The sequence below is a fragment of the Capsella rubella genome, unplaced genomic scaffold (assembly GCF_000375325.1).
Source record: "Capsella rubella cultivar Monte Gargano unplaced genomic scaffold, Caprub1_0 scaffold_5, whole genome shotgun sequence".
Taxonomy (NCBI): Eukaryota; Viridiplantae; Streptophyta; class Magnoliopsida; order Brassicales; family Brassicaceae; genus Capsella; species Capsella rubella.
The window spans coordinates 4,439,934-4,456,156 of NW_006238919.1; the positions used below are offsets into that span (position 1 = coordinate 4,439,934).

The window sequence follows — 16,223 nt, forward strand, 5'->3', positions numbered from 1 at the left end:
AGAAGGATCAATATGGCCGGTTCCAGAATTTTTTATCCCGATGGAGGTTAGTGTTGTTTATTAAATCGAATTTCATTGTGATTGTTATCTCATATTGTGTTAACATTAATTATATGTTTTGTGTAGTTATTAGCTTTTGAGGCAATTCCTACACTAGAATCTTAATTCATTGAATGGATTCCAGAGGCCGACCTAGAGTGTCCGCAGATGTGTAGGAGGACGTTCAAGAAAGGGGCGATGAAAAGGTTTCCTCCCAAGAAGCTGAATAACAATCTGGGTGAAACTAAGGTTAGTTGTACAATTCATTGAAATTCTCATTAGTACTTGGGTGTTTTTAATGTGTGTGTGTTTTCTCTGTTTACACCGGATATTGTTTCAGTTATTCCATGCACCGATTAAGAATCTCATCTTTTGGAAGAAATAATGGATGAAGGTCATGAAGATGATGATGTACATAATGTCGTGGTTGAGAGTTGGATGAAGTTCATTTCGAATGGTAAGGGTGTGTTTTAGGAAGAGATGTTCGAACAAGATTTGGCGGCCCGGTGAAGACTATTTACAGACGCCTTCCTCAATCGAGAATAGCCTACACTAATCTGGCGGATCTGGTCAAAACCCTACAAGAAGAAATGAGTTCAAAGTTTGAGATTATTTTTGAGAAGTTAGATGGGATTGAGAAAAGGTTCAATGAATTGGAAGTTACTGAAGAGAGAGCAGAGAACGGAAAAAGATGAAGAAATTGAGGAGCAGGAAAATAAGCAGAAGACGAAGAAGAAGAAGAAGGATCAGACATGACCAGCCCTAGACCCCGTTTAAAGACCCAAGACATGGTCCAAGAGAAACTAGATGTGGTTGTGGATTGAGAGAGCATGCGTTAATGTTGGGTTTGGATTGTCGTACCTATCCGGAAGATTACAAGAACGCGGGAAGTGAAAGGTTCAAGAAGAAGCATTTCAAGAATCTTAACAGGATAAGATTGCAAGACGTCAAGGATAAGCTAAAGACGATGGTTCCGGAGCTTAGTTATGCAAGGTTGAAGATGATAGTACTCTACGTTTTAGTGAGTATCATTGTCGGGGAGACCAAGAACTCGGGTAAGAATGCAACGCCTGCAGATAGCCTATATCTAAGAGCGTTAACGATCTGTAGTTTTGTGCAACTTTTCCTTGGGGGAGGTATTCGTTTGAGCACATGCTCTATTTGATCGCGTCCACTATGCGCCATTTCGATGGGGTGGTGGAGAAAGAAGGATCTATATGGCCGGTTCAGGATTTTGTATCCCGATGGGGGTTAGTGTTGTTTACTAAATCGTATTTCATTGTGATTGTTATTTAATATTGTGTTAATATGAATTATATGTGTTGTGTAGTTATTAGCTTTTGAGGCAATTCCTACACTCGGTTTTGAATTCATTGAATGGATTCCAGAGGCGGACCTAGAGTGTCCTCAGATGTCTAGAAGGACGTTCAAGAAAAGGGCGATGAAAGGGTTTCCTCTCAAGAAGCTGAATAACGTTCTCGGTGAAACTAAAGTTAGTTGTACAATTCATTGAAATTCTCACTAGTACTTAGGTGTTTTTAATGTGTGTGTGTTTTCTTTGTTTACACAGGATATTGTTTCTGTCATTCTATGCACCGATGAAGAATCTCATCTTTTTTGGAAGAAATCATAGATGAAGGTCACGAAGATGATGATGTGCATAATGTCGTCGTTAAGAGTTGGATGAAGTTCATTTCGAATGGTAAGTGTGTGTTTTTGGAAGAGATGTTCGAACAAGATTTGGCGGCCCGGTTAGGAATGTTTACAAACGCCCTTCCTCAACCGAGAGTAGCCTGCACTAATCTGGGAGATCTGGTCAACACCCTACAAGAAGAAATGAAGTCAAAGTTTGAGATCATTTTTGAGAAATTTGATGGGATTGAGAAAAGGTTCAATAAATTGGAAGCTTACATGAAGAGAGAGTAGAGAACGGAAAAAGATGAAGGATTGAGGAGCAGCAAAAGAAGCAGAAGACGAAGAAGAAGAAGAAGGATCAGACACGACTAGCCCTAGACCCCGTTTCAAGAGCCAAGACTTGGTCCAAGAGAAACTAGATATGGTTGTGGATTTGGTTGTGGATTGAGAGAGCATGTGTTAATGTCGGGTTTGGATTGGTGTACCTAACCGAAGGATTACAAAAACGAGGGAACTGAAAGGTTCAAGATGAAGCATTTCAACAATCTTAACAGGGTAAGATTGCAAGACGTCAAGGATAAGCTAAAGATGATGGTTCCGGAGCATAGTCATTCGAGGTTGAAGATGATGGTACTCTACTCTTTAGTGAGTATCATTGTCGGGGAGACCAAGAACTCGGGTATGAATGCAACGCTTGTAGATAGCCTATATTTAAGAGCGGTAAACGATCTGGAGTTTTGTGCAACTTTGCCTTGGGGGAGGTATTCGTTTGAGCACATGCTCAATTCGATCGCGCACACTATGCGCCATTTTGATGGAGTGGTGGAGAAAGAAGGATCAATATGGCATGTTCGAGGATTTTGTATCCCGATGGAGGTTAGTGTTGTTTATTAAATTGAGTGTCATTGTGATTGTTAACTCATATTGTGTTAACATGAATTATATGTGTTGTGTAGTTATTAGCTTTTGAGGCAATTCCGACACTCAGTTCTGAATTCATTGAATGGATTCCAGAGGCGAACATAGAGTGTCCGCCGATGTGTAGGAGGACGTTCAAGAAAGAGGCGATGAAAAGGTTTCCCCTCAATAAACTTTATCACGTTCTCGGTGAAACTAAGGTTAATTGTACAATTCATTGAAACTTTCACTAGTACTTGGGTGTTTTTAATGTGTGTGTGTTTTCTTTGTTTACACAGGATATTGTTTCTGTCATTCTATGCACCGATGAAGAATCTCATCTTTTTTGGAAGAAATCATAGATGAAGGTCACGAAGATGATGATGTGCATAATGTCGTCGTTAAGTGTTGGATGAAGTTCATTTCGAATGGTAAGGGTGTGTTTTTGGAAGAGATGTTCGAAAAAGATTTGGCGGCCCGGTTAGGAATGTTTACAGACGCCCTTTCTCAACCGAGAGTAGCCTGCACTAATCTGGCAGATCTGGTCAACACCCTACAAGAAGAAATGAAGTCAAAGTTTGAGATCATTTTTGAGAAATTTGATGGGATTGAGAAAAGGTTCAATGAACTGGAAGCTTACATGAAGAGAGAGTAGAGAACGGAAAAGATGAAGGATTGAGGAGCAGCAAAAGAAGCAGAAGACGAAGAAGAAGAAGAAGAAGGATCAGACACGACCAGCCCTAGACCCCGTTTCAAGACCCAAGACATGGTCCAAGAGAAACTAAATCTTGTTGTGGATTTGGTTGTGGATTGAGAGAGCATGTGTTAATGTCGGGTTTGGATTGGTGTACCTAACCGAAGGATTACAAAAACGAGGGAAGTGAAAGGTTCAAGATGAAGCACTTCAACAATCTTAACAGGGTAAGATTGCAAGACGTCAAGGATAAGCTAAAGATGATGGTTCCGGAGCGTAGTCATTCGAGGTCGAAGATGATGGTACTCTACTCTTTAGTGAGTATCATTGTCGGGGAGACCAAGAACTCGGGTATGCATGCAACGATTGTAGATAGCCTATATTTAAGAGCGGTAAACGAACTGGAGTTTTGTGAACCTTTGCCTTGGGGGAGGTATTCGTTTGAGCACATGCTCAATTCGATCGCGCACACTATGCGCCATTTTGATGGAGTGGTGGAGAAAGAAGGATCAATAGGGCATGTTCGAGGATTTTGTATCCCGATGGAGGTTAGTGTTGTTTATTAAATTGAGTGTCATTGTGATTGTTAACTCATATTGTGATAACATGAATTATATGTGTTGTGTAGTTATTAGCTTTTGAGGCAATTCCGACACTCATTTCTGAATTCATTGAATGGATTCCAGAGGCGAACATAAAGTGTCCGCAGATGTGTAGGAGGTCGTTCAAGAAAGAGGTGATGAAAAGGTTTCCCCTCAATAAACTGAATCACGTTCTCGGTGAAACTAAGGTTAATTGTACAATTCATTGAAACTTTCACTAGTACTTCGGTGCTTTTAATGTGTGTGTGTGTGTGTTTTTTTTGTTTACACATGATATGTTTCTATCATTCCATGCACCGATGAAGAATCTCATATTTTGGAAGAAATCATGGATGAAAGACATGAAGATGATGATGTGCATAATGTCGTGGTTGAGAGTTGGATGAAGTTCATTTCGAATGGTAAGGGTGTGTTTTTGGAAGAGATGTTCATACAAGATTTGGTGGCCCGGTTAAGACTACTTACAGACGCCCTTCCTAAACCGAGAGTAGCGTGCACTAATCTGGCGGATCTGGTCACCACACTACAAAAAGAAATAAGTTCAAAGTTTGAGATCAATTTTGAGAAATTTGATGGGATTGAGAAAAGGTTCGATATTGGAAGATTACGTGAAGAGAGAGCAGAGAATGGAAAAGGATAAAGGAATTGAGGAGCAGCAAAAGAGGTAGAAGACAAAGAAGAAGAAGAAGGATAAGCTAAAAACGATGGTTCCGGAGCGTAGTCATGCGAGGTTAAAGATGATGGTACTCTACTTTTTAGTGAGTATCATTGTCGGGGAGACCAAGAACTCGGGTAAGAAAGCAATGCCTATAGATATTCTATCTCTAAGAGCGGTTAACGATCTGGAGTTTTGTGCTACTTTTCCTTGAGGGAGGTATTCGTTTGAGAATATGCTCAAGTCGATCGTGCACACTATGCGCCATTTTGATTGGGAAGTGGAGAAAGAAGGATCAATATGGCCGGTTCCAAGATTTTGTATCCCGATTGAGGTTAGTGTTGTTTATTAAATCGAATTTCATTGTGATTGTTAACTCATATTGTTTTAACATTAATTATATGTATTGTGTAGTTATTAGCTTTTGAGGCAATTCCTACACTCGGTTCCGAATTCATTGAATGGATTCCAGAGGCGGACATAGAGTGTCGCCGGATGTGTAGGAAGACGTTCAAGAAAGGGGCGATGAAAGGGTTTCCTCTCAAGAAGCTGAATGACATTCTCGGTGAAACTAAGGTTAGTTGTAAAATTCATTGAAACTTTCACTAGTACTTGGGTGTTTTTAATGTGTGTGTGTGTGTGTTTTCTTTGTTTACACAAGATATTGTCATTCCATGCACTGATCAATAATCTCATCTTTTGGAAGAAATCATAGATGAAGGTTACGAAGATGATGATGTGCATAAAATGTCATGGTTGAGAGTTGAATGAAGCTCATTTCAAAAGGTAAGTGTGTGTTTTTGGAAGAGATGTTCGAACAAGATTTGGTGGCCCGGTTAGGACTGCTAACAGACGCCCTTCCTCAACCGAGAGTAGCCTGCACTTATTTGGCGGATCTGGTCAACTCACTACAAAAAGAAATGAGTTCAAAGTTTGAGATCATTTTTGAGAAGTTTGATGGGATTGAGAAAAGGTTCAATGAATAGGAAACTTACGTCAAGATAGAGCAGAGAACGGAATAAGATGAAGGAATTGAGGAGCAGCAAAAGAAGCAGAAGACGAAGAAGAAGAAGAAGGGTCTGAAACGACCAGCCCTAGACCCTGTTCCAAGACCCAAGATAAGGTCTAAGAAAAACTAGATGTGGTTCTGGATTTGGATATGGATTCAGAGAGCATGCGTTAATGTCGGGTTTGGATTGTCGTACATATCAGGAGGAGTAGAAGAATGCAGGAAGTGAAAAGTTCAAGAAGAAGCACTTCAAGAATCTTAACAGGGTAAGATTGCAAGACGCCAAGGACAAGCTAAAGACGATGGTTCCGGAGCAAAGTCATGCGATGTTGAAGATGATGGTACTCTAGTTATAAGTGAGTATCATTATCGGGGAGACCAAAAACTCGGGTAAGAATGCAACGCTTGTAGATAGCCTATGTCTAAGGCAATTAACGATCTGGAGTTTTGTGCTACTTTTCCTTGGGGGAGGTATTCGTTTGAGGACATGCTTAAGTCGATCGCGCACATTATGCGCCATTTTGATGGGGTGGTGGAGAAAGAATGATCAACATGGCCGATTCCAAGATTTTGTATCCCGATGGAGGTTAGAGTTGTTTATTAAATCGAATTTCATTGTGATTGTTATCTCATATTGTGTTAACATGAATTATATGTGTTGTGTAGTTATTTGCTTTTGAGGTAATTCCTACACTCGGTTCTGAAATCATTGAATGCATTCCAGAGGCGGATCTAGAGTGTCCGCATATGTGTAGGAGGACATTCAAGAAAGGGGCGATGAAAGGGTTTCCTCTCAAGAAGCTGAATAACATTCTCGGTCAAGTTAAGGTTAGTTGTACAATTCATTGAAATTCTCACTAGTACTTGGGTGTTTTTAATGTGTGTGTGTGTTTTCTTTGTTTACACAGGATATTGTTTCTGTCATTCCATGCACCGATGACGATTCTTATCTTTTGGAAGAAATCATGGATGAAGGTCACGAAGATGATGATGTGCATAATGTCGTGGTTGAGAGTTGGATGAAGTTCATTTCGAATGGTAAGAGTGTGTCTTTGGAAGAGATGTTCCAACAAGATTTGGCGGCCCGGTTATGACAGTTTACAGACTCCCTTCCTCAACTGAGAGTAGTCTGCACTAATCTGGCGGATCTGGTCAACACCCTATAAGAAGAAATGAGTTCAAAGTTTGAGATCATTTATGAGAACTTTGATGGGATTGAGAAAATGTTCAATGAATTGGTTGCTTACATGAAGAGAGAGCAGAGAACGGAAAAAGATGAAGGAATTAAGGAGCAACAAAAGAATCAGAAGACGAAGAATGATCAGAAACGACCAGCCATAGACCCCGTTTCAAGACCCAAGACATGGTCTAAGAGAAACTAGATGTGGTTGTGGATTTGGTTGTTGATTGAGAGAGCATGCGTTAATGTCGGGTTTGGATTGTTCCGGAGCATAGTCATGCGAGGTTGAAGATGATGGTACTCTACTTTTTAGTGAGTATCATTGTCGTAACTATCCGGAGGACTACAAGAACGCGGGAAGTGAAAGGTTTAAGATGTAGCAGTTCAAGAATCTTAACAGGGTAAAATTGCAAGACATCAAAGACAAGCAAATGACGATGGTTCCGGCGCGTAGTCATGCGAGGTTGAAGATGATGCTACTCTACTTTTTAGTGAGTATCATTGTCGGGGAGACCAAGAACTCGGGTAATAATACAACGCCAATAGATAGCATATGTCTAAGAGCGGTTAACGATATAAAGTTTTGTGCAACTTTTCCTTGTGGGAGGTAATCGTTTGAGCACATGCTCTAGTCGATCGCGCACACTATGTGCCATTTTGATGGGGTAGTGGAGAAACAAGGATCAATATGGCCGGTTCCAGGATTTTGTATCCCGATGGAGGTTAGTGTTGTTTATTAAATCGAATTTCATTGTGATTGTTAATTACCTCATATTGTGGTAACATGAGTTATATGTGTTGTGTAGTTATTAGCTTTTGAGGCGATTCCTACACTCGGTTCTGAAGTTGGAATACATTGGACTAGACTTCTTCTTCGAACCACAGAAGACACTACACTTCTTCAAAGTTTGATGCCTTCTTTCTCTCTTCCCTTCAGCCTTTAAAAGAAACTGTGGAAAAGGCTATAGGTAGAAGTGATATGAGGGATGTCGCGTAAACCCGTGCATACTTCGGATCTCATGGATACCCGAATAAAAAGAGTTATAAAAAAAAACCAGAAAAGAAAGAAAAAAAAAGAGAAGAAAAAGGAATCGTTGAAAAAATAAAATGATACCCTAGAAAAGGAGGGAGATGTCGATTACCTTAAAAGTGAGAAAAGGGAGAAGAAATGAAATCATACGAAAAATGTCTTGGTTTGAGAAGAGTCCATATGCCATTGATCGATATTCCCTCGGTAAGAATTAATCTTTACTTGTTTTAAATTATGTAAAGAGATGACAATGGAGAGACTGGAGATTCCTGAGGATTGTGGGATTAGAGTAAGGAATGTTGATACTTCTCATAGGCAAAGTACATAAAGTAAGTTCTAGAGTCAAGGCGATGAAGAGTGCAAAGAAGAGTTTCCTGCAGTTGAGTGAGTTCCCGCGTTTTCAAACTTCTTTCACAGGTTAAGTTTCTGTTTTGCTTGAGGGCAAGCAAAGGCTAAGTCTGGGGGAGTTGATATATCATTGGTTTTACGGGTTTTTGGCCATTATATAAGTCTTATTTATAGAGCTTTTATAGTGTTTTCGAGTCTTTTGCAGTCATTTCAGGATTAGGAGCTATTTGACATGGATTGGAGCATTTGGGAGCATTTGGAGGAGATGTGCCGAAGGAACATACCGGGAGAGCATATTTGGTGTGAGTGTCGAGCGTCACAACCTCTGGTGTCGATCGACACCAATATCTGACGGCAATTGAATTTCTCGCTTAATTGAAGTTCAGAAGATTTGCAGATTCGGCCCAGAAGTTTCCCTTATTTGCAATTAAGCCCAGTTCGTGGTTAAGACATATATATTGAGTTCTTAGGGTTTTGTAAAGACTTAAGGTTTATTTTAAAGTGAGAGAGATTTGTAGAGAGCCAGGAGAGAAGAATCCAAACCTCTTTCAGAGAAGATTCAAAACTCTTTTACTTCTTCTATTACTTTCTTTTATGATATCTATTTTATTCATGATGTTTGTTTCATTCACCATGTTTGAGTAGATTTCTTGTTAGGTTTAGGGTTTTCAAAGGAATTTACGAATTGTTAGGTTGTTAGATTGTTAGGATTGAATCAATAGAATTCTTCATCTAGATTGTAGTTAATTTGTTCTAGATTAGTGAAAGCAACCTAGAATCTGATCTTAGGTTAATTGGTAGACACGAAAGTGTTATTGATTTCCTGAAAATAATCTAGATGAGCAAAATTCCTATTCGCAAAGAGATTTGGTTTAGGGATTTTGTGAACTTATCAAACCTGAATTAAATGTATGTCTGAAACTTATAAATTTGCAAAGAGATTTGGAATTTAGGGTTCTAGACATAGATAATCTTTACAACGAAAGTTGATTGAAAATGCTTTTGTGATTTGAGTTCAAGAACTGTGATTTGAGTTCAAGAACGGTGCTTTATAAATCCTGACAATTATTTATTTGCAATTCTGAATTTCCTGAGAATATCCATGAGCCTAGCGTTTCCTCATTATTGTTTTAAAACCAATCTTTAATTTAATTTGCTGTTTTTATTTGATTTAAAACCTGCTTGCTTAGCTTAATTTAATGCCGAATATCTATTGTGTAATCGTTGAGTCTCTGTGGATTCGATCCTTAAGTACTACAGTGATCTCTTAATTGAGAGAGTAGCTCAGGGTAAATTTGAGCCGATCAATAAACAACACGAACCTCTACCGGGATACAAAATCCTGGAACCGGCCATATTGATCTTTCTTTCTCCACCACCCCATCAAAATGGCGCATAGTGTGCGCGATCAACTTGAGCATATGCTCAAACGAATACCTCCCCCAAGGAAAAGTAACAAAAAACTCCAGATCGTTAACCGCTCTTAGACATAGGCTATCTACAGGCGTTGCATTCTTACCCGAGTTTTTGGTCTTCCCGACAATGATACTCACTAAAAAGAAGAGTACCATCATCTTCAACCTCGCATAACTAAGCTCCGGAACCATCGTTTTTACCTTGTTCTTGACGTCTTGCAATCCTACCTTGTTAAGATTTTTGAAGTGCTTCTTCTTGGACCTTTCACTTCCCACGTTCTTGTAATCCTCCGGACAGGTATGACAATCCAAACCCGACATTAATGCATGATCTCTCAATCCACAACCACATCTAGTTTCTCTTGGACCTTGTCTTGGGTCTTGAACGGGTTTAGGGCTGGTCGTTTCTGACCTTTCTTCTTTTTCGTGTTCTTTTTCTTTTGCTGCTCCTCAATTCCTTCATCTTCTTCCGTTCTCTGCTCTCTCTTCACGTAAGCTTCCAATCCACTGAACCTTTTCTCCATCCCATCAAACTTCTCAAAATGATCTCTAACTTTGAACTCATTTCTTCTTGTAGGGTGTTGACCAGATCCGCCAGATTAGTGGAGGCTATTCTCGATTGAGGAAGGGCGTCTGTAAGCAGTCCTAACCGGGCCGCGAAATCTTGTTTGCACATCTCTTCCAAATACTTACCCTTACCTTTCAAAATGAGCTATAAAACTCTAATCCAGAAGGGAAAGAAAACAAATCTAAAATAAACACTCTAGCAAACTAACATCCTCCACCTAATCTATCCCATTCTCAAGAACCCTAACACTACTCAGACACAGAAATCATGTTAAACATCATGAAACAAGAATCGTTTAAAACATTCATAATAATAAAGATGACAGGAAGAGTAACAACAATGATTCAAGAACTAGTTGCAAAATATCAACAACTCAAAAGAAATAGAATTACAATTTTCTGGATTGTTTGGTGGCTAACAACAAAAACCTAAAAAATAACTCGATCCCCTGGGCAATCCAAATGAGACCTATTTATAACAATCTTTGGGAAAACTTTAAAACATAAAACGACAACGTAAAAGCGGTTCAAAAGTTGTTGTGACTAAGTTGGTCGAGTGAGCATCTCGAGTGAGCATCTTTTCTGCTTTGCTCGATCGTGTCACTCGAGTGTGCACGTCGAGTGACGGTTGTTTCGCATTCCTTCTTCTCACTCGATCACCCTACTCGATCAACCGCTCGATCTGCTACTCGATCATTCTACTCGGTCCCGTCCGTCGAGTGAAGTGTGTTTTTGCAACGCACCTCTGTTTCTCACTCGATCGTCCCACTCGATCATGTGCATGTCGAGTAACGCTTGTTCCTCTGCTTCGCTCTGCATGTCTCCTAAGTACCTGAAACACTCCAAATATGCAGAATGTATGCAAGACATGCATGATATGCATAAAACCTACCTAAGTATGTAAAACATGCAGAAAGGGATCAATATGATGCGAATCAACAAGGGAATGATGCTGAAAAGATGATGAATACATGCTCAAAAAGTGATGAGATACAGACTTATCAACTCCCCCAAACTTAGTCTTTGCTTGCCCTCAAGCAAAGCAAAAGAAACAAAGTGGAAGAGAGGTTTGAAAATGGGGTCTCAGAACCTATAAACTTGCAAGATATAGCAGTTAAAATCAATGTCCTGGTTGCTAAGTATTTGATGCATGCTAAGAGAACTTTACTTAAAGACTTTAGACAAACCCATCAAATCCGAAACTGATTCTATCCCTTGATCTACACATGCATTCAAATCATTCATTCCTTTTAACATTCATTACTCAAGAATGTGAATCTGGTTGTGCAAGGCTTAACAAACTCACTTGGCTAGGCAGAAAAAGGTTTTGAGAATCAAGAGGGTTTAAACAATTTCAGGACAAGGATCTCTCAATGAATGGACTGAGCTTTAGGGAGAATGCTAAAGGTAAGGACCAACAAATGCATACAGGAATAAAACCTTGACTGCCCAATGGTTCCCAAGTGCTTACTCCTAATCATCTAAACCCGAATGATCCCTATGTCTACCCTTAAACATCAATCCCATTTTTTTTTCTTTTTGCCTTAGGAGAAGTTTCTTATCAATACTAGTGGATAGGGGGTTTCTTCTTTACTATGGTTCTGTTTTCTTCTTACGTTGTAAGACATCAAAACTTTTTCTCTTTCTTTACATCCCAAAACCATTCTCTGTATATCACGCTATCCCCACAAAAATCAATCACTAGAGTATAAACTTCTAGAAAAACATTCTCCTCCTAAGGACACAACTTTTTCTGTTTCTCTTCTTTCTTTCCACAATCATTCCAATCCCAAACCCAAGTAAGAATCCAGACCTAGTCCTATCTGATTTGAAAGTGAAAATCAGAACTACTCAAGATTTTAATCATGTCGGCTCATACCTAACACGTTCTCCCCAAGCATAATCCGGTAAAAGACCTACCACTCAAAAATTATCAATTGGCTTGAAAGAAAAGGGTAGGTTGTGGGTGTGGCAAAACATAACCAGATATTTGCAAGTCAAGATTAAGTTCTTGTAAGATAAGGAATGAGATCATATCACAACATGTTTCAACCAATTTCAAGAATGCTCTCCATGAATTCTAATTTTGTTTCAGACTTACTTCAAGTTCAATCATCATGCATCAAAGAGCTAAAAACCAGGGCATTGATCTCAACTGGTGAATCATAGCAAGTTAACAAGGTGTAAATCATCATCGCCCCCTATGCTAATGCAACAATCCTACATGAAACAATCTAGACTCAATCCTAATATGCAAATGCAAGCTACATGATCACTCTGTTTTAAAAGATTTTTTCTGGAAATTTTTTAAAATTTTAGGGGTTTTCAATGCACATATATGAATGCAAATTATATGCTAAAAATTCAAAATAAGAAAAGAGAACATAACATCAAATGTCATCCCAAACCCTCCCCCAAACTTAAATTACACAGTCTCTTGTGTAATAAAAATTTGAGAGTTGGTTTGAGAATCAAACAAACAATAGTATGAAAATGCAATGGTATATACATATGAAGGTTTGGAGTGGTACCTTACTGAAAATAGCAGTCCATGTACTGTAAATAGCAATGGTACACTTAGCTAGTTTGTCACGGTCACACTATGCAGTCGAGTGAACCTTGGTGAATTCGGTCGAGTGAGAGGTGGTGAAACTCAAGCGCGTCGAGGGGGCTGAGACGTGTGAAGCTTGGTTAGCTCGAGTGAGGCTGCCGAGTGAATCGCGTGGGAGTGGAGTGAAGTAGCTCGAGTGAGCTGGTGAAGACAGGTCCGTCGAGTGAGCTCAGTGCACGACGTGTCTCGAATATAGTTGCTACGGTCGTGTGAGGATTGTGAGCTCCGCCGTCGAGTGAAGAGTTTTACCGTCGCGTGTTGGAGACGCGCTGGTCAAGTGGGTTGACGGTGAAGTGCGTCGGGTGAGCTTAGCTGAGTGGGAGAAGGAATCGAGTGAATAAACACGAGTGATGTGTGGAGCGTGTCAATCGAGTGAGAGCAGAACCGATTCCGTCAAGTGGCTTCTACGACGGGCGAGAGAGATGGCGGCACACCGAGTGGGAGCTCGAGTGACGATGGTCGAGTGAGAAAGAGCATGTGCTCAAACGAATACCTCCCCAATGAAAAGTAGCACAAAACTCCAGATCGTTAACTGTTCTTAGACATAGGCTATCTACAAGCGTTGCATTGTTACCCGAGTTCTTGGTCTCCTCGACAATGACACTCAGTAAAAAATAGAGTACTATCATCTTCAACCTCGCATGACTACGCTCCGGAACCATCGTCTTTAGCTTGTCCTTGACATCTTGCAATCTTACCCTGTTAAGATTCTTGTAGTGCTTCTTCTTGAACCTTTCACTTCCCGCGTTCTTGTTATCCTCCGGATAGGTATGACAATCCAAATCCAACATTAACGCATGCTCTCTCAATCCACAACCAAATCCACAACCACATCTAAAATGGAGCATAGTGTGCCTTGTCTTGGGTCTTGAAACAGGGTCTAGGGCTGGTCGTTTCTGACCCTTCTTCTTCTTCTTCGTCTTTTGCTTCTTTTGCTGCTTCTCAATTCCTCCATCTTCTTTCGTTATCTGCTCTCTCTTCACGTAAACTTCCAATTCATTGCACCTTTTCTCAATCCCATCAAACTTCTCAAAAATGATCTCAAACTTTGAATTCATTTCTTCTTGCAGGGTGTTGACCATATCCGCCAGATTAGTGGAAGCTACTCTCGGTTGAGAAAGGGCGTCTGTAAGCAGTCCTAACCGGGCCGCAAAATCTTGTTCGAACATCTCTTCCAAAAACACACCCTTATCATTCGAAATGAGCTTCATTCAACTCTCAACCATGACATTATGCATATCATCATCTTCGTGACCTCCATCCATGATTTCTTCCAAAAGATAAGATTCTTTATCGGTGCATGGAAAGACATATACAATATCTTGTGTAAACAAAGAAAACACACACACATACATTAAAAACACCCAAGTACAAGTGAAAGTTTCAATGAATTGTACAACTAACCTTAGTCTTGAGAGGAATCCCTTTCATCGCCCCTTTCTTGAACGTTCTCTTATACGCCCGCGGATACCCTATGTCCGCCTCTAGAATCCATTCAATGAATTCAGAACCGAGTGTAGGAATTACCTCAAAAGCTAATAACTATACAACACATATAATTCATGTTAACAAAATATGAGTTAACAATCACAATGAGATTCGACTTAATAAACAACACTAACCTCCATCGGGATACAAAATCCTGGAACCGGCCATATTGATGCTTCTTTCTCCACCACCCCATCAAAATGGCGCATAGTGTGCGCGATCCACTTGAGCATGTGCTTAACCGAATAACTCCTAAAGGAAAAGTTGCACAAAACTCTAGATCGTTAACCGCTTTTAGACATAGGCTATCTACAGGCGTTGCATTCTTACGCGAGTTCTTGGTCTCCCCGACAATGATACTCACTAAAAAGTAGAGTACCATCATCTTCAACCTCCCATGACTATGCTCCGGAACCATCGTCTTTAGCTTATTCTTGACGTCTTGGAATCTTACCCTGTTAAGATTCTTGAACTGCTTCATCTTGAACCTTTCACTTCCTGAGTTCTTGTAGTCCTCCGGATAGGTACGACAATCCAAACCCGACATTAACGCATGCTCTCTCAATCCACAACCAAATCCACAACCACATCTAGTTTCTCTAGGACCATGTCTTGGGTCTTGAAACAGGGTCTAGAGCTGGTCGTTTCTGATCCTTCTTCTTCTTCTTCTTTGTCTTCTGCTTCTTTTGGTGCTCCTCAATTCCTTCTTCTTTTTCCGTTCTCTGCTCTCTCTTCATGTAAGCTTCCAATTCATTGAGTTTTCTAAATCCCATCAAAGTTCTCAAAACTGATCTTAAACTTTGAACTCATTTCTTCTTGTAGGGTGTTGACCAGATCCGCCAGATTAGTGCAGGCTACTCTCATGTTGAGGAAGGGCGTCTGTAAACAGTCCCAACTGGGCAGCCAAATCTTGTTCGAACATCTCTTCCAAAAACACACCCTTATCATTAGAAATGAACTTCATCCAACTCTAACCCACGACATTATGCACATCATCATCTTCGTGACCTTCATCCATGATTTCATCCAAAAGATAAGAATCTTCATCGGTGCATGGAATGACAGAAACAATATCCTGTCTAAACAAAGATAACACACACCCAAGTAGTAGTGAGAATATCAATGAATTGTACAACTAACCTTAGTTTCACCGAGAACGTTATTCAGCTTCTTGGAGGAAATCCTTTCATCGACCCTTTCTTGAACGTCCTCCTACACATCTGCGGACACTCTAGATCCGCCTCTAGAATCCATTCAATGAATTCAAGGTAGGAGACTAAGTCCAATTAAGTCTTAATAAAAGTAGAGACAACGTTAGATCAACTGGATATCCAATGAATAAGGACTTTCAGGATTGTTGATACAGCTCAAAGTCATTCCAAAATTCGGTTCTGAGATCAAGCATAATCAAGAGTCATAAGAGTGTTAATCCAAATCAGAGAAACCGTTAGACTGAGTTCATAGTTCCCAACAAAAATTTTGACTCAATAAAACAAAAACTTTTTGGACTTACTCGATAAAACTCCAAAAGAATAAACAATATGAGTAACTACCTCCCCCAGACTTATAAAACACTGTCCCTAGTGTTACCCAAGTCTAAGATTGGCGAACAAAAGAAAATAAAACTAAATTAAATGCAAAAGAAATAGAAAAAACTCACAAGTAGGTTGCCTCGCACTAAGCACTTGTTTTCAGTCATTAGCTTGACTTTGTCGGGGTTCATGTATCCGGTGGGTCGGGAAGCGGCACTAAATGCCTCCGAGAATAGTGTCTCATCATCCAAGGTGGTTTATAAGCATTAGGTGTAGGAGATCGACCAAGTACACGAGGAACAGCAGCAGGGCATAGTCTAGGTATGGGTGGGACACTTCTTCTACCTGCAACATCATCAAAAGAACCAACAAGCGCTCTACGATAATCTCGTGGCTTGGTTAACTGCAAAACAGTCTTTGTACCTTTGAAAGTCTTATTGATGATATGAGAAGGTTTGGGTAAAGAAGTTGCGTACCTTTGCTTTTCTCGAGGTCTCTGGAGTATGGGTGGTGAAGCTTTC

The 16,223-nt window shown here is 40.1% G+C and overlaps 1 protein-coding gene across 1 annotated transcript; it reads right to left on the reverse strand.

The window, feature by feature from the left end:
- Window positions 1-9,393: 9,393 nt before the first annotated feature.
- On the reverse strand, window positions 9,394-9,825 carry LOC111830600. Its single transcript, XM_023783083.1, has one exon. It carries the CDS (start codon window positions 9,823-9,825, stop codon window positions 9,394-9,396), a length of 432 nt encoding a protein of 143 aa, XP_023638851.1.
- Window positions 9,826-16,223: the final 6,398 nt, after the last annotated feature.

Bases quoted from the DNA above. Each gene is read 5' to 3' on its own strand.
- LOC111830600 (XM_023783083.1), bottom strand. From the start codon at position 9,825: ATGTCGGGTTTGGATTGTCATACCTGTCCGGAGGATTACAAGAACGTG.